The sequence below is a fragment of the Boleophthalmus pectinirostris genome, unplaced genomic scaffold, assembly GCF_026225935.1.
Source record: "Boleophthalmus pectinirostris isolate CB_2022bp ecotype Guang Dong unplaced genomic scaffold, ASM2622593v1 HiC_scaffold_1, whole genome shotgun sequence".
NCBI classification, from domain to species: Eukaryota; Metazoa; Chordata; class Actinopteri; order Gobiiformes; family Gobiidae; genus Boleophthalmus; species Boleophthalmus pectinirostris.
The window spans coordinates 20,422,984-20,445,570 of NW_026570970.1; the positions used below are offsets into that span (position 1 = coordinate 20,422,984).

The following is a 22,587-nucleotide window of genomic DNA, read 5'->3' on the forward strand; positions in this document are numbered from 1 at the left end:
CATATACTCCAATACTCTCTCTACCCCTCATTCTCATAAACTTAGATACTCTTTCACTCACTCTCTCTCTCATATACTCACTCATACTGTCCAGCCTGGCTCTCCTCCGCTCCTCCTGCTCCTCTTCTTCTTGGTCTCTGCTTGCCGCTTGTCGCCCGAGGCCGTACAGCTGTGTCCATCAGGCAGAGAGGCCCAGGACATGGGTCACACGCTAAGAACCAGCTCAGATCAGGCTCGCATCAGGCCAGCAGGGCAGTCCACTCTGAGGGGCAAGGGAACAAGTGTATCAGGTCTCCAATAGCAACAAACACTCAAGGATCCATTCACACACAGCTTGGAGATGATTGTTTTGGTAATATGATTTGATATGTAGTTTCAGATTCACTCCAAACATGGAGAACGTATAGCACCACCTGAACAACGAACATACACACTCTGATCATAGTGATGTTCATTTTTGAAAACTACAGGAAATGTATTTGTAATAATAGTATTGTATTGAAAGTGGAACAAGTGAAAAAGTTGAGATATAAGATAAGAGCCTTTATCTGTTCCACAATGGGGAAATTTCAATGTTGCAACGCAAAGCTAAAGAACAGTAAAAGAATTTAAAAAAAAATAAAAAATGCAGTCAAAAATTAAGATAAATCACTATTTAAAAAAAAAAAAAAAAACTTACCCCATTAAATCTAACCAAAATAAAGAATTACAATTTATTATAAGACTATGTCCAAAAAAAAGTTTAAATGAATAATGCTAGTTTGATGTGAAGGCATACATATTTTCTGAACTTACATTTAAAACATAAAGTAGATGTAAAAACCTTTTACATAAATAAATCACATTTCAGTCATTATGCTTTACCCAAATGGTTTTCTCTTGTTTTGTCAGTAACCTGCCTTCATTTCAGCCCGTCTTGAGTTACAGTCTCCCTGTGCTGTTGTAAGCCATTCCCTGAAGCCTGCAGAGCTCTGTTTGGACAGAAAATATTGTTGCCACAGCTGCTCCATAGTTCACTTAATGTGGAGCTTTGAGCAGCAGCTAACGGCTCTGCTCCGACAGCCCCATGTCTTTGAACTGCAGAAACTGGATCTACCCCTGAACCTGCAACACAGTCCCCAAGTCAACACTGTGGTCTGAATGAACCCATACGGCCAAGCAGACTCGCCTCACGCCTCACCCATTCAGTCACTGCCATGCTTCCTTGCTTCCTTTCCTTGCGTCCTTTCCGCCTTGATCTCTTGACCCGTGAGTTTTCCTTGTTAATTGTATAGGTTTAATTACAAAAACACAAAGGATCAGATATTAAATTATTTGTCTTCGTGGTGGGTTTGGGAGTTATCAAAAAAAAAAAAAAAAAAGGGGTAATTTAGTTAAGTTTTACATTATTAAATATGCTAATAAGACATAAATAAAAAATAATATATAAAAATAATAAAGACTCAAAAATGATAAGAAACTAAAAACCCCAATGACTAAATAAATTAAGGAAAAAATAAGATACATTAATAATTTTACTTTCAGATTTTAGAATTTATAGCCTCAAAAAATACAGATAAATAATGACATTCTTCTAAAACAATTTTGAAGTAACAAAAATGTCATTTTTATGCTAAAATGTAAACGACATAATCCTCAGAGACAGACAGATCCCGTGTTAATTCGGCGGATCCCCCTCCATTGTGCGGCCCTGGTTTAATCACACGGATTTGTCATGTGATTGACGGACTGCTGACAGCCGTATTGGGCCTGTATTTAGCGAGGTCCCGGGACCCCTGCAGCTAAAGTGAATTTTATAGAGACGCTGGCGGGGTCGCGAGTATAACAAGAAGTCAGACATTTTTTCATTCTTTTTTCTCCTTTTTTAAGAGGCCCATGCAAATGAAGGTTTTGATGTTGACATGTCACCGCGCGGGTGTGAGAGTTGATCACTTTGTGCAGGGCGGGAGCATAAAGAATCACGTGTGAGCGCAGGACATTAACGGAGCTAATTGATAATGTATGGACTCTGTGGACCGGAACATGAGTGCAGTTAGAACACACTTAAGCGCTTGGTTAACAAAGCCTAAACTATGTATGTGCAAATCATGGCAGTAATGATGAAGAACATGGCGCTTAAATGAGCAGTTACACCTTTGTCTTCATTTAATCTTGTAATTGAAATAAGCTTAACAAGCTTTCTTTCCTATTCCTCATTAGTACATCTAAGTACATGTGCATTGTGCAGTAAAAATAAATGGGAAACGTGTCAAGATTATTAGAAGCTGTGACATTATTGTAGCACAGTAATTATGTTCAGTTCAATTATTTTAATGGCTGTAAAAAGAATTCACTCTTAATTAACTAAAATCCTCTTTTTACGCTTGCAAATGCAATTACTTGTCTTTCTTTTTTTTATAGGCTACTTTCCATCCAATCACAGATCTAAAGCCAGATGACTGAACTATACAAATGCCATTTTGTGAAAAAACAAAAACCACTCAAAATAGTAAATATGATGTAAAATGTTTATGAGTCACAGTAACTAACCAAGTTGAATGCATTAAAACATGTGCACAACTGTTATGGAAATGGATCTCAGGAGACTTCTCCCCCTGTCCCGCTGCCGCCCGCAGGTCAGGGTTTTGTGGGCAACACTGCCTCTAGTGGTAGCACCACTGTAGAACAATCCTGGAATCTTATGCGTTTCTTTTAATGTTTCAAAAAATGTTTTAAAGGGCAGGCGTCTACAGTGATTAATGCGAGCACAATTTGGATTTTTCTGTGATAGAAGATGACATCTGTTCTGCCTGCACATCTGACACACAAAAGCATACATTTGGGAAAAGTGATTTTAAATTTGTTCCTATCCAATGAAAGGACAAAAATGAGAATAGATGAATCGTGGCTCAGAGTTTAATTGCTTTTTCATGATCCAGCAATCGTGCAGGAAAATGCAGCGTAAAAAAGCCCAATTAGAGTCTTTTCACTTTGTACAGACAGCGGGGTTCAGCCTGATTGTCTTTCTGTGCTGCTCTGCTCCAGAAGGTGATATGGGCTGGACCCCTGTTACCCTCTGAGCCTTCTGTTAAATTTGGCAGAAAAAAACACAAGCATGAGGAGGAACAAAGGCGCTGTGGTTTTACCAGAAAACCAGAGAAAGAATCCCCTAAGAATGGATTAATGTGCTCTAATCGAGGAGACCACTGCCCGCTCACTCTGCTTTCCTCCATCTCTCTACCTCTGAGAGTGGAGAGAGAGACAGAGAGAGACAGAGAGCGAGTACTCCGAGGCCGAGAGACACTGAGAGACAGTGGGGCAGTCGGCAACAGCAGCAGCTTCACTTATTAAACTGATAAAATGGACTGAGGTTGTGGAGTACTCCCTCCGTAGAGCAGATGCTCTGCTTTAATTGGTCTACACAGACCTGACCTGGGCTTCTGCGTGAGGCTGTAAAAGCATATTTGGTATTTGCTCAAACCTGGCACACATGATGCATGCAAACTAGATTTCCAATGCTGCACTTTGTGCTCAGGTATACTTTTGGGAGCTGTGTTTAGGAGGTAATGTTTTAACAGCAGGTCAGTCCTGAGCACTATTCATCAGAGAGCTCCTCTCTGGCCCTGTCCGGACACAGCCGTGACTGATGGGCCTGTCTGCAGTATGGATGTTTAGAGCAGAGCACAGCCATATGCCACTGGCACTGACTCCAGACTGCACCTTCTGCAGCAGCTGCGAGAGGAGTGCAACTCATAAGATCACTTTCTTTAGTAACAACAAAGCAACATTTTGCAAAGAGAAATACTAATGATAATACTGTGGTCAACTGTAATACTGTGAAGAGGCAAATTTCATAATGAAACAGTAATGGTCGCATATGTGAACAGTGTCTCAGAAGAGCTGACTTCAGGTTTAAACATATGCATATGTTACATTACTTTGTGGATGTGGGGTATAGCGTGGAGTATCTTTGTGTATATCTCTAAAGCCCAGACCCAGGTTTAATCAGAGCGGGCCAAGGGGAGGTAGAGTTGGGCCGGTCCATCTGTCCCAAGCATCTCTGTCCCGGTGCTGCAGCCGCCCCCTCGTGAGAGAAGCACAGCTGCTCCTGAAGAAAACCTACTGTCCAGGACGACCCCTCTGCCCCCCACTCCACTGCCCATGCCCCCCTCCCCCACTCCTCTGCCCAAACAGCCTGCCAGTGGAAGAGCCAGCCCAGCTACTGTGCACTCAGCCTTTGCGTCTGCAATTTCAAACCTCTTTAGATCATTTTCCATGCTTACCAGAAATGAATAATGCACACATTAACTGGTACCCCTTAATAAATTTCCATCTCACTGCACTATACTTCCAATAAGCCTGATTCCATTTGTTTTGCAAAACAACCCCATCACCCCATTTAGTTCATATTGCCTTTAAATGAGAATAGACTCTAATTTGTTTTATACAGCCTAGTATGTGTGTTATTTTTCTAACTGTAATTGCACAATGCTTAAAGACAATACTCTGCAAAATTTCATACAAGAACGCATCCTCAACACCAAGCCTGCGGGGGCACTACTTGAAACAAAATCAGTCTTGGGGAACTTGCAGCTTTTTGTAAGAGAGCCAAATTGGCAGCCACAGTCCATTATATCAGTCCAGCAATAGCCCTGGCCATAGCATCTGGTCACAATGGACATTTTCATAGCCCATCTCCAACTATTAATCACTGGCGGAGACATCACACAGTCTCGAGAGGGTGGCTTGATGCTCTGTTACAGTGTGGTGTAGATGCCAAAAGCTAGTAGAAAGCACTAGCCTCAATGTCCGATGACAGTAGCGATCCTTAAAATGACAAAGCGTATCAAGGCCAGACGGAGAGAAGGGTGTCAAGGAGGCGCAGAAAAAATGCCACCGCGCCCTATAGTGGCCTGTAAAGTCGAAGTGCACTGGTAGTATCTTGTCATGTAATATGATCTAGATGGGGTGGACAAGGTGGGTCCCCTCTCTGGGATGGGTAAGTGAGGGTGTCAGACAAGCTGCTCCCCTAATAAGGACTGTCGTTCTAATGATCACTCAGTCAGCCCGACCTCTGACCCCTACTGTTAAGAGGGGCGGGGCCAAGGCAGGATCGTGGGACAGACTAGAAGTTCAAATGCAGACTATTTACATCAATTAGACAGACAAGATGGAGGTGCACATCAGAGCCCATTAGGGTTGTTGTGGGTGGGGGGGCAGAGGAGGAGGAGGCCCAGCGGACACATCACAGACTTGCCCTTGATCGTGTCCGGCACTCCATGGTCACATTTGGGTCTTGAGCATGCGAGCGAGATCCTGCTGCAAAAACAACAAATGAGCAGTAATATGGTATGGAAAACTAGAGCTAAAAACAGCATTAGGCATTTGTTTAATTAATACATTCTGCTTGATTTCTGTTTAATTATTACATACTGTATCCTAGCAACATCCTCAAACTGTAGAATCATTAAACATTTACAGTAGGCCTCATGGTGAGTTCTGACCTTCGTTTGTCTCTATGTATTATTAAGTAAATAGGACATAGGAATGATAAATTTTTTATATTTGGTTTGAGCAAACCATGTAATCTTAATTATTATAATAACAAATATATACAATATTTGTTTCATTATTAAAGGAGTACTAAAAAAAATAATAAATATAGTTTTCTGAAGCCAAATTAGTATGTACTGTATCTACTTTTCATATTCATTTCAGAAACATGCTTATCTTTGTCTAGGTTACCATGACATAACCACTACTAAATATAAAGCATAAAATCTAATGTCCAGAAACAAGTTCAAGATGTTACAGGGCTTTCCTGCTCTCATTATTGTTACTGCATTTTCCACATAGTGGTTTTGTTGTGTCCAGTTGGTAATTTTTTGAACATTGTTTGGGGGTGGTAGTCTCTGCTTATCAGATGCAGAATAGCACACCTGCTGTTCCAAAACACCCTCAGTGGGTTCAAATTAGTGCCCCGTGCTTCTTGTTTCTCCATTGAATATGCTGCTGCCACAAAAGGACGCGTGTTGCTTTTTTTCTTCCATAAGAAGCTTTGTGGCAATCAAAACAAAATGTCAGCCTGGATTTGGTAATACAGCTTTGGCTTTTGGAGAATCACAAATAATGTCCCAAAATGGTCTGATGATCAAAAGTTATCAGGCTGATTAGTGGGACCATTCAAAGAGAGAGAGAATTTAGTGATTGAGGATCCACGCAGGTAAAAGGTGAGCTCTGAAAACACAAAAAGGGCTTTCTACATGTCTAGTTTCCCCATCTTTTATTAATGTCACTCCCTGGGACAGCAGATTTTTTGTCAGTCAGAATGGATAATGAAGACGTCGGTGGGGCCATCCCTTTAATACTCACATATTTTATGATAATGAAAGGTATTCCAAAGAATGATTATGATAAAAGTCAGCTCACCCACTGAGCGCATAGCCAGACAGTCACTCTAGACACTGTATAAAAAGATCACATAGAAAGTAACAGAGTAATGTGAAGGTTTTGTAGGCAAAGCATAGACCAGCTTCACTGCATGTTACACTGCATGATAGAAAATAATGTGAAGCGTGAGGTTGCCATGTTGAATGTCACTATCACTCCTTTTTGATCTTACTCTGTCTCCATAGCATGAAGTCCTCTAGCCATCCTGACCTTTACATTGTTGAAACAGGTTAAACAATACTTGAATCAAGAGCAGCTTATGTCCTATTTGTTGATCTTTCAAATGTGTCCACCGGCGTCTCTATACATCAAAGCTACAAAAATAAAAACAGCAAAAATAGCGGACAAAGAATGTTCATCATGTGATATTAGTCGCATATTTAAAGGGTCAGATTGCAAGGACCCCAAAGCGTGTATCGGTAACATCTTCCCAAGCATCAAAGCATGATCTGGTGTATTGTACTGTATGAGTAAACAAACTCAGAGGGCTCTTCAAGTAAAGCCATACCAGCTCGCAACGGCTTCAAAAGTTTCCTCCAAGCTGTAGGAAGCAGGTGAAAAAATAGGAGTGCGCTGACCCTTGACCTCGGGTGCACACTTGTTGACTGATGTTTCACGTTGGGGTTGTCTCTTCCCTTGGCGGCATTCTTGTGTGTGTGTGTGTGTGTGTGTGTGTGTGTGTGTGTGTGTGTGTGTGTGTGTGTGTGTGTGTGTGTGTGTGTGTGTGTGTGTGTATAGTCTCCGGAGATTGGCCTGTCCCCTTTGAAGGCTCAGTACTACAGAGCTGTTTTCATACAGCAACAGTCATGGGCTTCCTGTCCCGACTGACCTCTTGTCTCTTTATGGACACTTCAGAGGGACAAGCACCTTTCTCCTATTAACCGGAGTACAGACAAACAGAGATGGGGCTACAACTATAAAATCTGTCTGTAAAAAAAACAAAACTGCTTTATAACTACATCTTCATTGGTATTAGCAGGGGTTAGGAGGTAGGGTATTTATTGATATATTGATTGAAATTTGACTTTCCCCTTTGGTTTACAATATTTAAACATTTTTTGTTCTTTGTTGTTCATTAAGCCTGACTAATTCTTAATAAACCATTTGTATATAGTGTAATGTGTTTTATTTGACCTGTGACTCCAGTATCATACATCACATCATTCTAAAATATAGAAAATAATGCTTTTGTATTGAAATCTTGAGAGCAGTTTACCTGAATATAGCCCTGTCATGATAATACATTTTGAAACTTGATATATTGCTTAAGAAATTATGGACAATAAACAATAATACTGAAAATAATTTATACCACTAACTTATGCCACTGACATAACTCAATATATATTTATACCACAGGATCTGAATGTACGATATTGTTAAAAACAAAACAAACAAAAAAATGAGTTGCAATAAATAAATTGCAGAAGTAGTTTGCATTTGTAATGGGCCATGGAAGTTATTAATTCAATCTTCTACAACTCAAATCTTATCGTATTACCAAAAAAAAATAATAAAAAAAATCACAGTAGCCCAAAGAAAATGTACACCCAATAAAAAACTGACCCCCAAATATTGTTCCATTTGTCACATATTGAACGATAAGCCGATATAGTACTTATCTTGACAGGCCTACCTGAATACATCCCTTATGGGAGGTTTAAGTAAGTGTTATATTCAGTATGTGTAGACCAAAGAACATTTGGCATTAGTAAAAAAAGGGCCAAAGATACATTTTAGCTCCGATTATTGGAGCCACAGATGCATGGTGCTCTGTCCAGCTGACACAACAAGGGGTCAAGGATGAAAAGAAGATCGGGTTCAACTTGGATCAGAGCCACATGGTCTTTGAATGAAGAAGCTAAACAGTACATAGAGGACAACTATGTAACCTGCACACCTGCACCAAACCAAAACTCAAATAAACACACTATTAACAGAAATATTGTCTCGCATTTTCCAGGTGAAATTTCAAACCTTCAAAGGGCCTTTTGATGCTACCTGGCAAATATCTTTTCTTGTTTATGTATATTTGTTTAATTTTTAAGTCACCAAATATTCTATAAATATATGATTTTGATGAGCACCCATAAGTAACATTATAAGTAATACTACAATTACCTGATTTGAATTAGAAATGCTGTAGTATGGTAAGTATAAATGAATCATGTAGCCGATAGTGGAAATCATGACTTTTTTATTTTAAAATGGTGCAAAACATAACTTAGTGGAAACCTCCTATAAATAATCCATAGAATCATGTGTTTGTAGGTACCAGTGTGACTAGCAGAGTGCTCTACGGCGTTTGCCTTTTGAGCTGGTCCAGTTTGCGGCGCAGCATGTTGTAGTTGTCTCTGGTCCCGGGAGCCTCGGGGTCTAACTTCAGAGACAGTTCATAGTGTTTCTTTGCCAGCTCCAGCTTTCCCCAGCGGTGATACAGCACAGCTACAATACAATAAGACACACACTCTATAATCAACATATATCAGACAGAATATTCAATAGTCTATTTCTGTAGTTATTGTTCCTAATTATATTAAAACTGCATCAACAATGCTATTATTATTTAATTGGACTGAATTTGTGAATGTATGTGTATGTATAGGCCCGTGTATGTGTATTTAAAGGCCTGTGTATGTGTATTTATAGGCCTGTGTATGTGTATGTATAGGCCTGACTCAATAATTACTGTATCGATTGTTACATCTGTTCAATACAGATAATTTTGTGTGAGTCAATATTTATCCTGGGGACTTTTTCTTTGTATATGTGGGGAAGATTTGTTATTTTTCTATACTATGGTAAGATCTGAGGAGTAAAGAGTTGAATAGTTAACATCTGTGACACACTGTAGATAAAAACTAAATACTGAAGTGTTTTATTTTGCTATTTATTTATTTAAGTTTATGTTTTTTAACCATATTGTATATTGTTTTTGGGGGGATAATCCTGCTCTTGGGTTATTGTGTGAGAGGCATAAATTAGTTTCAGTATTATCATTTATCATCTATATTTTCTTCAGCAATATATCTTACTTCTAGTTATTGTTGCAGGCACAGTGTATGTATGTTTATGTATTTATCTTTTTAAAACACCTTTGAAATCATTTTAATTTTCCACCACATTTCAGCTCATTGATGTGTGTCAAACAGGTACATGCTTGTTGCGTACAAAAAAGGGAGTGAGTGCCTACACAAATTTTGCAGTAGTCTTACCTAAATTGCCATGGCAACTGGCAGCATTGGGATTGATCTTAAGAGCGCTGAGAAAGAAGCCTTCTGACTCCTGCAAAAAACAAACCAAAGAATATGAACCCTAACACTGAAATCTAATAAATAACAAGAGAAAAACTGCTCATTTTTTATTTACCTTGTATTTTTGTAATTTTCCAAGAACGTTGGCCAGTGAGAACATGATTGTGTGGTCATTCGGGACAATTCTCAAAGCCTCTCTTCCAATTGCCTCGGCCTGACCCAAGTTACCTGTAATAAGAAAGCAAGTGGAAAATGAATACACAATGCTAACCATGGCATGTGTTTATTGTAACAGCTAAACAATGTCAACAGCTGGGACACAGAGACTATAACATCTGCTTTATTTGTCAGCAGTAGCAGAATCTGACTTTTTCTGCTAACACGCATGGAGTAGTGGTTTAGTCTCCTAATTAAGGCTGAACACAAGGCCCACTGGGTTATTGATCTCTGTCATGGTGCTGTCTGATGTCTGGCCAAAAATGGGCAGAGAGAGGGAGAGATGCAGACAGTGGGCCAGTCAGACAGAAAGACAATGGCAATAGTGTCCCGAGTCATGCCCTTTTAGACACAGCAACTCATGTGCAGCACAATCAACTCTGATTTTGGGTTTGTTTGTTATAATGATCAAAACGAAAAACCAAAGAGACAGGAAAATCCCCAAATCCTTGTTATATGAAAATTACACCCATTGTTCCTCTTTTCTCTGTGTATTTTTTTTTTTTTTTTTTGTATTTAGAGTCGCACCGGGAAAAGGGGTAGAATTATTTCTGTCAGATTTTGGTGGGGGGACTCTGAGGGGGCGCTGTTCTGGCTGTGCTGCCCCAAATGTTTGATCAAAAACATACTGTGCTCTGATTGGACAGTTCCAGTAGCCTCCTGGGAGACTCCGCCCCCACGGGAACCGCTTCTGACAAAACGGCTCGAGCGTTTGGAAATCAGAGCATTCTCCACACGGCAGGGAGGAGTGCCTTCAAAACTCCCAGCACAAAGCTTTAATACATAAATTTCAAGCATTGCTGATTCTTGCTCTTCCGGTCTAATCTTGTTGACCATTTATATTTTGGTCTTTTCAAAATAACAGCACCATACAAATGCTGAAAGGGACTGTCAAATGCTGCAGCATTTTTTACACATGCTATTACACATTTTTTTTCTATTAAAAATTCTGTAATTGTAAAATAGTAGGGCCCAACAAACTTGGCATTTTTGGGTTAATGCCAGTATGGTGTTTTAATTTACAGTAGAGCTTGTTGATCTCTGAAACAGAAAATTGTAAGAATTATTGTAAAACTAGAAATATATGATCCTAGAAAAGGATGGATAGAAATACAGTATATCTGCTAAGCGAATTCAATAACAGAATTGTGAAGTTTTCAAGCATTCAAATGAGGTATTACATGTACAGCTGTAGTATGTCTGATGAATTGGCTAGGCCCTATTAAAAAGAAGGGGTTTTGTCAGTGTGTGTGAGTGTGTGTTTGTTACCAGTATTGTCCAAGAGAATGACCATGTTGTTCCAAGCCAAGCTGTGGTCAGGCTTTAGCATGGTTGCGTTCCTCCATGCGTTCAGTGCATCCACGTGTCTATTTTGGTCAGCATACTAATAGAGGAAGATTAAATCACCAAAATGTAGCTGTTTTGAAACTTTAGAAATCAACCAATCAACTCACCAAGCGTCCCAGATTGTAATAGCAGTCTGGGTACTTTTTACGGAAGCGGATTGCGTTCCAGTAGCTCCGCTCTGCCTCCTCAAACTTCTGCAAACTATTCTGAACAATACCCAGATTCATCCAAGCTGCAGCAAAATCAGGCCTGGCACAAATAAAAAATGTACTTGGTTCACATGAAAACAGATAATCTTTTAGTAGCAGTAATGATGTTAGTATTAACATGTTTTACTGGATAGAAACTGCTTTAGATAGCAGATCTTCAGCTTCCACAAGTGCATTCCTTTCTTTTAGTATGTTCCCCAAGTTATTCATGGCATGGACGTAAGTTGGGTGCAATCTAAAGCATACAAACAATACAATGTCATTTCTTTCTAACATCTTTGTCCAATTGATCTTAAGCTCTATGTTAGCGAAGACGCACCTCACTGCCTCCCTGTAATACACAATAGCAGCAGTAGTGTTTCCTCTGTCAGCTAAGTTTTTACCTACATTGTAATGGACCTAAAAAATAGAGACAGACCATGAAGCTCCAGTAATGATTTTAGTAAAGCATGTTACATGGATACACAGAAAGAAATGTATACCTTGGCATTGAGGGGGCAGACAGACAGGGCACTGGTGAAAAGGGTTTTCTCTGAGCGCCACTGGTGACTGCGGAGAGCGCAGCGTACCACATACACACACAACAGTGCCACCATGGAAACACACAACAGCTTCTACAGATGATAAACACAAACATACACTTAGCATTTGGCAGTGAGCATGTAAAGCAGGACATTATACATTCACAGGTTAAAATAAGGTTGTGTGACTGAGTGTTAATAGACAGCAACTGTATCTGGCTAACATGTGGGCACCACCTGCTGTTACTATCCCTTTAAAGGTGAATCATTAGTCATTTCTTAGTCTGTGCTCATGTGAATCACAAAGCTTCTCAATCATCAAAGTCGTAGAAAGAGGTGGAGGAATAAAAGATTTTAAATTAGGACAACAAGACCTGGCGACAGCATAAGGTCATGGGGTGTCTTTTTTGAACAGGGCAATTCTTAATAGGTACTATAATGTATATGCAATGTTCAGGTCCTTTTTGGTCAGAAAGACGTACCCTGTATTTGGTCCAGCGGCTACAACACTGTCCCACAGAGTAGGCCACGAGTAAACAGTATCCAGCTGAAGACAGGTACAGCACTCTTTCTGCAACTACAAAGCCCACTCTGAAGAATATGTTGGAGGCTGGCAGGAAGGGGACCACCAGTAATACCAAGGCCAAAGTCACGGTCCTGCCATGGAGAAAAAGCATTTTGTGACCAAAGGGCGAACATACTAATGAATACATGTAATGTACAGCTGCTGTAGCAGTACCTTCTTTTCTGTATGTCCTGGGAACATAAGGCTTGGTTTATTAAGCCAACCAGAAAGCACCAAAGGAGCACCAGCCAACTCATCCTCCAATCAGCAGCAGATTTAATAAGAGGCACACATCCCATGGACCAATCAAAACAAAGCCACCAAGGACATACCAGCAGCCAGGCATTAAGACAGTAGTAGTAATTATAGTTCACTACCTGTTTAAACACAGAATAAAGGGTCTATTATTAAAGACACTGTAGCAAACAAGTTATTAATAGATATGTAAATCTTGTGACTAGTGGAATAAAGGCAAAACTTTACCCTAAAAAAAATATTTTCAGCAAATGAGGCTGGGTTGTCCACTTCAGTAAAAGCTGGAGGGCCAGTTCCCATGATCTTCCAGCGGGCATACAGCATCAATAATCCTCCAAGCACCATAAGAGCCAACCGTCGCGGGAGTCCCATATGAAAAAAGTCACTTATCTGTCAGAGAAAAAACAAGTTACTGGAGCTAGTTTATGCATTAAACCAAAAAGAACTTTATACCAAATGTCTTAATAAAATAATCATTATGCAATATGGAAAAAACAAACAAACATGACATCAAGAAACTATTAACTGCAACTCACATTGAAAGTCTTCTTCCTAAGAAGTAGCCTCTGGCTGAGTTCATACACATTAACATTACAGATCAACAGGACATCAAAGGCTGCATTCACACCCTAGAGCAAAAACACAGTTCAGGAGAAACAAAGGAAAACAGCTTTGTATGGTGCCAGTTTACAATTTTGTGTTAAATTTAAGTTTAAAAAAGCTGACAATATGTTCAAGGTCTATTAAATAAATCAGATATAGTATGCATATATATTAAGAAAAGTATGACATAGGTCTTTCATCTATTATTGCTTGTGTAATAAAAATATATTAAAAAAAAGAGATCTCATTAATGTTCATACCAAAACGGTGATGCCTTGTTCTTTACAAAGCATTGCAGCAGCACACAGCAAGAGGCTGGCCACAACCCACTGGACAGAAAACCTGTCATCTCTGTCACTCCCTGCTAACACAAAGACGAAACCCATCAGTTTGAAAAGCGTCAAATGTATGTTTCGTGAACCTACTGAGTGTAGGCCGCAAAGACAACTTTCAAATTCACTTTCAAATGCATTTCATATGACAACATACATATACTGATCAAGAGGGACACTTAAAAACATACCTTTGTTAAAAGCTCTACAGTAGGATAGAAAGGACAGCTGGAAGAATAGGGCACATAACAGGTCTGCTCTGCCCACTATACCAGCAACCTACATTGAGATGCAGATACAAGATTTATCAGGACCCTTGATGCATTAATTACACCATATTTCTTCTTGTGCATAGGGTGTGGAGTTATCACATATTAATAAAGAAAAGATTGCCTCATTACAAGGGTGGACTGTTGTGTGTGCAATATACAGTGTGTGGGTACAGTATGGTTGGCATCCTGGGGTTGACTACTTTGATACGTACAGCAGGCCTAAGCCAACTGTGTGCCTGCCTTCCACCCCCCAGGTTCCGCCCAGTCCTTGCCCTGCATGATTAAAGAGAATGAAGAGGGGGGATAGCTGCCTTCCAGCCAAGCTTTACAGCAAACACACATATGCTGGCAGGTCAATAAGCATCCGACACATCTAATAGTCAGGCCGGTGTACCACGTGCACCTTCTCTCTGCGCTCCCAGCTGTGATAAGGCTTTGTTCTTGGCATGGATCCACTGTATGTTTAGTATGAACAGCTCTGGACTCATATGCCAAGATGCCATGGTGTACTGGTATTGTTTTTGCAGAAAACCATGTTTTTCTTAACTAAAAGTTACCAGCAGCACAGTGTTTAAGTTGTGCAATGTATGATCTCACAAGGTATCATTAGTTGTCATTTTATAACATTTGTCCCCCTAAACAATTTGAAAATAGTTGTGAGCTGAAGAAGGTAATATTGTTAAAGGTAGAATTCCCTGCAACATGTAAACAGATAATGAAAAGATGCTAACAGAAACATTTTGTCATAGTACTGAGTAATAACTTCTGTTGCGTACACTTTCTGTGTGAACTGGATGAGCAGCAAAAAAGAGTGCAGCCAGCAGAGAGGTCTTGGGAGCAAGGTTCTGTATCCTTCCTCTTTCATCATAGGATAGTCCACCCGTCAGGATAGCAAATATGTCAATCATGAGGGTGGATATGACCGCATGAAGAAGGATATTCAACACATGGAAGCCGACAGGGTGCAGACCTCCCACCAAGAGGTAGTTCAACCTATAGCAGAAAGAGAGCAATGATCCTGATTAAGTCTGATTGATGTAAGCATATGTGCAAATGCAGGTATGTTCACATGTCAGGTGAAAAGGAGCCTTTGTAGACTACTGTGAGACGATAGCTTCCCTCATTTAAGGTTATTATGTGACCTTCTTTTGGATCAAACAAAAAAAATAAAAAGAGAAAATTGTAAGACACGTCTTACAGTCTATGAACATACAAATTTACCTAAATGTTAGGACAGTGAGAGGTCTATAGGATTTGTGACTTGAGTTGCTACTGAGGTTGCTTCCCCAAAAATCATTCTTCCATAGGTTGCTGAGAGGTGTTGTTGGTCTCAAATCCTGAAAGACAGTAGAAGCTTGAACAAAATCTTGTATGCACATTAGTGTACAAGCCAAATGCAATTCTTTTCTATTTTCAATAATTTGTGTGTTGTAAATAACAAAAATACCTTGTTGTTGACGATTGCTTCAGAATCATCAAATACAAACTCCCCATCATAACTGTTGATAAAGCAAAGGAGTGCCACCACGCCCACACAGACCTTTGCTAGGAGAGGTGGAAGGTTTGGCAGCGGTATGTGGTGATCCCAGAAGACCTCCGACAATGTCATGTTTCACAAGGCTTAGTGCACAGTATCATCATTAAATCATCCCCTGGTAAGAAAACAAAGAGCATAATGTGTGAAGAATACAGAAGCTTCTAATAAAATACGAGTATTATCATACTTGTGTTACAGATCAATATGAAATCCTACCTTATCAGGGATAGTGAAGCTGCATTATAACTATTATGGTAGCTTCTTTGTCCACAGGCTAACGCGCAAATCAACCCCCCTTGAAACCACTTCAGTTTCCTCTGACACTGAATTGCAGTTGACTCATTTGTGCAAAAATACCATTTGACTGTCGCTAAATTCTCTGAAGTCAGAATCCTTTTCTGGACAAGACCCAGGCTCTGGAGCTGTACGTTTAGCATGTGTTGGTAGTCATCATTCAACTACATGCTATTGAAAATACGAGACGGAATTTCAGCTCCGTCCATTGGGGGAGTCAATATTTCAATTCAATTTGCCGCAGGTTTTTATTGTATTAAAGAAGCACGCAGTGGTTGGAGAAGAAGGACAACCACCCAACAAGCCGTAAACACACGCTCCGTCAAAACCATTTCCTGGTCAATGCTATGGTCACGTGTTTGCTTTTAACCAATGAGCAATCGCTGTTTAAAAATAGCGTTTTCGCCCACAAAAAGTAAAATAATATAGGTAAAACCCCTAAAAGGAGCCAAAAAATCCCAATAAGTCGCATTTAATAACCAATTTTAAAAACATAATACAAAATATTCAGTTATGAAGAAAGAAAAACAAATGTGAAAAGAAAGATAACAGACTGCAGATGCATATGGAGGATATAGGATTATGTGCTTCATTTCACTTGTCGCTGCATCAAAAAGCTAATACATCTCCTTAATGGACAAGGTGCCTGGGGGCATGAGGATTGGGGTTAGGATCAAGGTCAAATCACAACCTATAAGTCTGGGGGCAACATTTTAGCAATAGCTTTTAATTTCCTTTAATCATATATTTGACATTTCAGGTCACCCCCGGAATGTACTTTATCACATCAGGCAGCGTCTCTAATGAAATATCTGAGGGGCACAGAAGTTGACAGGCATTGTTTCATAACTTTACCACGATTCAAATCAAAATGATGTGGAAAAAGTGAAGTACAAGTTTCCACTCCAGAACTGAGGAGTGTAGTTTTTCATCCATAGTGCACAATAACAAGCAATGCATTTTCTGATCACAGTCGGTGATAGGCACTGATATTCTTCAAATGTTTACTGATGACAACTAATAGTAGCTTGGAAGGAAATAGGAGCTTGCTTTTAAAAATACAGAGAACAATCTCTTGAGTCATTTTCTGACCAGATGAAGAGTAATATAGCCTATGGTGATTAACAGTCTTTTATTCACTTCTCTATTTATGATACAAAACTTTAGACATGTAATATAATGCAACTAAATAAGAAAGACCTAACACGATTTATATTCTAGCAGGAAGGAACAGCTGTCATAATTACTCATTCAAAACGCAAACATTTTAGCAGCATTATTTCATTAAATATGGAGAAAAATAATATTAAACTTCAAATATGAGCAATAATCAGATTTGAATCAGACAGTATACAGAGTTGTTTGAGACTATCAGTCAAGGCTAGGTGTAAAAGAATGGCATGACTACAGCAGAGTCTGAGAAAAACAACAGCACATATCCTTAATTAGATGTGAAAAGTAACCATAATTTCATCCTTGTCACTACTGTGAAGCCCACACAAGGAAGTACCTTCACTGAGGACGGTGACGGAAAGAAGCGTGCATTAATGAGGCCAAACTCAGCAGGCAAGAGCAAAGAAACTATCACTTAAAGAGGTAAGATGGCCGCTAATATCCTTCTCAACGGAAAAGCGAGGAGGTGACACATTATAATAATGATGCATAAGTGCTAAGTAAGCAACTTGCAGTGAAACAAAGTCCATTTGTTTTGAGAGATTACGTGCAGATACAGTAAGACATATATTATTTACTGTTGGAGAGGTTTCAGCTTCATTAGGCTGCTGTTGTGTCAGATTTTTTTTTCTCAAAAGATAAAGATATTGTTTGGTTTTATGTTATTGTCCTTGCTTCCAGAAAACTGCTAAACAAACAAAACTAAAGTCACATTGTCTCTAAAAAGTTGAGCTGTTGATTATTGTTAGGAAAATCCTTTTGTTTGTCCTATATTGATAAGGGGGGTGAAGCCTATACTCAAGAACAATGAAACTTCACAATATAATATTCACCTAACACATGAATGTTTTTGGAAGCTGGATGGTGTAGGAACTCAAGACTGTTCCAGGAATGTAACCCATAACAGAGAGATAGAACTTGTAACACGGACTCTGCCTCTTCACACCATTATTGAAGATTATACTATCAAATACTCTTTTTCGAGGTACATCAGTACTTTTGATACTTTATTCTGCAAAGTTAATGTACTTAACTGCCCCATTGAGACTGTGGTAAAAGATTCTCTGCTCTCCGCGTGAGACCAAAGGACAACCAGGTGTGAATGATGATCCTCTCTGATAAAGACCTTCACATCAAGTAAAGCCACCCAGGAGATCAGGGCCTGTTATCATATATCTCTGCATCCATTGTGCTGTAGTTGCAGTCACTACCTTGTGCTGACTTCATGAGGATTGTTGTTCAGTCATGACATTTCTTAAAGCACCTGTATGATAAGAGCAATGCCATAAGCCTCTTCGCTATGACACAAGGTTACTATTGTGATAGTATAGTGGAAGTTGAAGTGGAAGTAGTAATTGGTACAGCTCTGAGATAAAGATGCCATATTCAATAATAGCTTTTGTACTGGAATAATGACTATTGCAATATTTGTGTAGACTTTTTGACAGAATAGGTTTTGCAAAAATAAAAGTAAAAAGTACTAGTCAAACATCAAAACAAAAACTTATACCAAGAGCAAACAGGGGTAAACTAGGACTTAAATGAGGACAATTATGAATAAAATCTGCCTTTTTAAAATGTAAATACTAAAAAAAAAATGAAGATAATTGCATGGATTATTGCCAATATTGCATTATTTTCAAAATATTGTGCAGCCCACAGTATAGCACAACATAAGAGGATTGGTGTAGCAGTATTAGAGGCAGCAATGGTATCATAATCAGTAGGCATCATGCTAGCAAAGCAGAAGTTGAAGAACATTCAGACTCTACACAGACTACTCCATAAATGAACCCTGAACCATTGTGAGGTTAGAGTTTTCACCACAGAGCCACTATATAGTTAGAATTACCATAGAATTAGATCAAAAGTTGCAGAACAAGCTGTAGTACTTGCAGTAATAGATGTACAAACAGAAAGAGATGCAGATAGTGGTTGCAGTAATAAAAAGAAACAAAAACAAGTATCCCTTTTATTAGCTCTCCAAGACCTGCCCTCCCTTTAACCCTGTAGGTTACTTTGAAAACCTGTCCAATTGCATCAACCCTGCCCTGTACCTTCCACAGGTGTTTCTGGCCACAGCTCCCAGAGTGAAGGGGTCTGGCCATCACAACACATCACGCTTCAGAGTGGACAACTGGCAGCCCCCCACGAGCCGCTGGCAGTATGGCCCGGGCGGACATCACAGTCCTCCACATGTGAGTGACCCAAGCCCGAGGTCACCATCCACATCAGGAGGACGGCTAGATAAACACGGTAGCCAGAGGGTGAATGTTAGAAAAGAAGACAGGATTGGCAGCAGTTAGAACATTTTTGTTTTGGTTGCATGGCCTTCCCTGCTGTTGCCGTCCTCCCTGGTGCTCCTTACAAAAACCCAAAAAGCGTTGCGTCGCCATGGAACCCCAGGCCTCCAGTTGATTGGCAGCTTGTCACATTATGGTCTGACAGCACTGGTGGAGAAGCGGAGATACTGGGAAGTGGCTGGGGACACTAATTCACACACACTCACATATAGTACATACAGTGTAACAGAAACAAATAGACCCTAAGGAGATCTAGCACACACCAGCTGCGTAATGGAGGAGCATCTCAGCCTGTAATGTGTGTATTGACTCTAGGCTGTACAGGCACAATTCACTGGGGGAAGGTTCATAGAGGGACGCAGATGTTTCGCACACTGCGCACATTGTACTTGAGAGACCAAATGATTTTTTTAGGCAGTGGGGTGTAAGGTACAGTCGATTGGTCCCTCCATGAGATTAATATTGTATTATTCATCCTTGACCTCCTTGTACATTCCAAGTTAAGTTTTTGCTAAATGCATTTTGTGAAATTTTATGGTTAAACTATGCTTTAAAAATCATAGTTTGGAGAGGTTTTAGGAAAAGTCAGTAATTGGTCAAGGGTTGGGTTTTGAAAACACAGATGATCTCAGAACAACATGAGGCCAGGCACTATTTCTTTGTTGGCACCATCTTGATGAGGCATAAAATTGTATTAAGGAAATATGTTACTTACTATCAGTGCAGAATGGTCAATAGTGGGGCAAAAAATAGTTTGTTTTACCTAGAATTATGTAATGTCAGAAAAATGGCACACTAGTACCTTACAGGCCTAATTGTTTTGTACAGTTATTGAGTTATATTGTAGACAACACATTTGTGTGTCTTGTTGAACATGATCTTGATCAAATCTTATAGTTTTGACACTTGGTGCATTTTTAGATTTGTATTTCATTTCTCACAGTAGGACTTTCTGTAAACATCCACCCGACCAAAAAAAAACACATATTACAGTATGATCTTGTCAATAAGTAAAAGATATCATCCCAGTGTCTCTAAGCAGAACAGACAGTCCCCTCAGCCCTACACTAACACTTTGTGTGAATGGCTCTTGCAGACAGCCAATGCCAGCAGAGGGCCACCCATGTTTGTCCACATGGATCTGACCCTTTGGAGAGGCCAGTGTCAGGCGGTCCTCCTTGTACCAGCTGGGACAGGGGGATGTGTCAGAAAGAACTTGTCAAAATTCATACTTTGGTTTGACAGATTTATGTCAGTTTTCTGAGATTTTGAGATGCTGGTATAGCTTTATTTTTCTGCTCTGAGGTCACAACTGAATGGGACTAATCATTTCTAACCCCTTTATTACAGGGCAGGTGTATGGAGCAGGCTCCAGTCTAATATGAACTCCCCCATTAACATTTGAGGCCCGCATTGAGGGTTGATATTCACATGTGTGCGTCTCTCACACTGAGCGGCAGTGGCTAATCTCTCTGGGCACCATCTAACCCCCTATTGCCTGTCTTTCTATTGGCGGCCCCTTCTCCTTCCCCTTCTTTTCCCTCTGGAGGCCTGCATTAAACATAAAGACCCTGCATGGATGAGTGAGTCAACAAATTACCACAGCCAATAAGTGGAAGAAAAAAAACTCACTATATGCCACCAGTCACCAGTTTCATTTCCTTCTGCTCCCCCTTTACCTTACTGTTTCCCATTAGGTTATTGTTCTAGGCATTTAAATAAACATGATTATTTTCTTCTTTATTGCGTTTCGTTAGAGCTTCCCTTTCCTCATGCTTGACTGGTTCGTGTCCATCAACTCAGGGGAGCTTGACTCGCTCCAAAATCCCAGCTAATACACACAAAAGTGTTACAGCTGTTGATCTAACCTTTGAGTGTCTCCTAAGGAGCACAGTGATATTTGCACTTAATAAAATTATGCCTACCAGGAGAATATGCCGCTGACATTTGCCATTTGTCAAGTTGAGGTGGCAGCGAGCGCTTTATGACTCATTAGTGTTTAGGGTACAGTGGAGAGGGCTCCTGTGCCCCACTTGTCTCTTGTCACTTAGGATCAGATACTGATATAGCGTTTTGTTATGAAAAAGGGAAGGCTTTTCTTCCTTTTATTTATGTTAAAATTTACTGCATTCGATTTTATGAAGAGTTTTTTGCTGCTTTTTTATAGATAGTACAATAGAGTTTTCATTTTTCTTTTTTGCCTACAGCAGACTGTCCTGTGCTGTGATTTGCAAGTCAATTTGGCATAGACTTTTAGATGGACATTCTCAATCTATCCTGAGTACTCTGGTAGTGATGTCTTGTGGCTACGTTCTCTGTGTCTCTAAAGATAAAATACAGACTTCCAATATGAAAAAAAAGCTTTTCTGTATCCACTTTTAAACTAAGCCATGTTTTCCCATCTAGCACACAGCATGAAGAAAATCAATCCTCCTCCTCAAATTCACTGTCCCATTTAAAAGTAAGCCATGTAAATTCTACACAAGAATGTACGTTTGCTGCACAAGGACTTTGAGGTCACACATAAAGGAATGAACAAATGAAGAGAAGAAGCCGGAGCTGAAAATGAAGCACACACAGTTTGCGACGTTAACTCATGCCGAGTGATAGATGTCACAGATGTCAGGATTCTCGGGCTAAAGTCAAAAAGAGGTCACGCTGCACTAATGGCTTCTCCTTTAGCCTCATCTATAGCATAAGGGCCACAAGTCTCAGCAATTAACCGGGGTCATAGGGGTTCCGCTAGTATGCTCTCATAGACTATAGCATATTGTACAACAGCCTTAACTACTACAAATAATATTTTGAAAAAAAAAAAAGAAATATATGTAAAGGCATCACTCAGTTTCTTCAGTAAATCTGAAAATACTCCAACTATAGCCTACGTAGTGACTTTGTGTAAATGCCTCTCCCTTTATCAAAGCTTGGGGATGGCACACATGTAATAGTTACATTATCTGTATTTATTAATGCTAAAATTGGCTGATTATTCTATTTGCTCTATTGTTATCTTTTATTATAATTACAACAGCCTTTTGACACAAAAAATGGTTACCAAGAAGGCCAGAGTTATGACACTTTTAAACAATGGGACCATTTAGAGCTTTGGATTTAATTGTAGATAAGTTGTGTGAAAAAAAACAACAACAAAAAACATATTACTTTTCTAATGACCTAATACATTTTTTAATCTTGGAACAAAGAGTCCAAAGGTTCCCTAAACAAAAGTGGTGAAATGGCCCAACTGTGAGGTGCACCTCCTCCATGTTCTTTATCA

The 22,587-nt window shown here is 39.6% G+C and overlaps 1 protein-coding gene across 2 annotated transcripts; it reads right to left on the bottom strand.

Moving 5' to 3' along the window:
- Window positions 1–8,609: 8,609 nt before the first annotated feature.
- Window positions 8,610–16,164, bottom strand: tmtc4 (transmembrane O-mannosyltransferase targeting cadherins 4). 2 transcript variants are annotated; one of them, XM_020936250.2, is made up of 18 exons: window positions 15,757–16,164; window positions 15,451–15,655; window positions 15,225–15,340; window positions 14,780–14,996; window positions 13,923–14,010; window positions 13,660–13,760; window positions 13,333–13,425; window positions 13,025–13,186; window positions 12,716–12,918; window positions 12,459–12,633; window positions 11,938–12,069; window positions 11,775–11,854; window positions 11,583–11,690; window positions 11,354–11,495; window positions 11,169–11,283; window positions 9,799–9,911; window positions 9,645–9,714; window positions 8,610–8,874 (listed from the first exon to the last, which is right to left on the bottom strand). In XM_020936250.2, exons 2-18 carry the CDS (start codon window positions 15,610–15,612, stop codon window positions 8,726–8,728), a joined length of 2,226 nt encoding a protein of 741 aa, XP_020791909.1. In that variant the 5' UTR covers window positions 15,613–15,655; window positions 15,757–16,164; the 3' UTR covers window positions 8,610–8,725. The 2 variants fall into 2 exon arrangements, with proteins under 2 accessions (XP_020791909.1, XP_020791908.1); XM_020936249.2 differs by having other exon boundaries at window positions 13,660–13,763.
- Window positions 16,165–22,587: the final 6,423 nt, after the last annotated feature.

Excerpts from the sequence above, each read along its gene's own strand:
- tmtc4 (XM_020936249.2), bottom strand. The coding sequence starts at position 15,612 with ATGACATTGTCGGAGGTCTTCTGGGATCACCACATACCGCTGCCAAAC. Across the intron at positions 12,919-13,024 it reads CTGAAAATATTTTTTTTAGG|GTAGTGAACTATAATTACTA; the intron begins GTAAAGTTTTGC and ends GTGTTTAAACAG. Across the intron at positions 11,284-11,353 it reads ATTACAATCTGGGACGCTTG|TATGCTGACCAAAATAGACA; the intron begins GTGAGTTGATTG and ends TTCCTCTATTAG.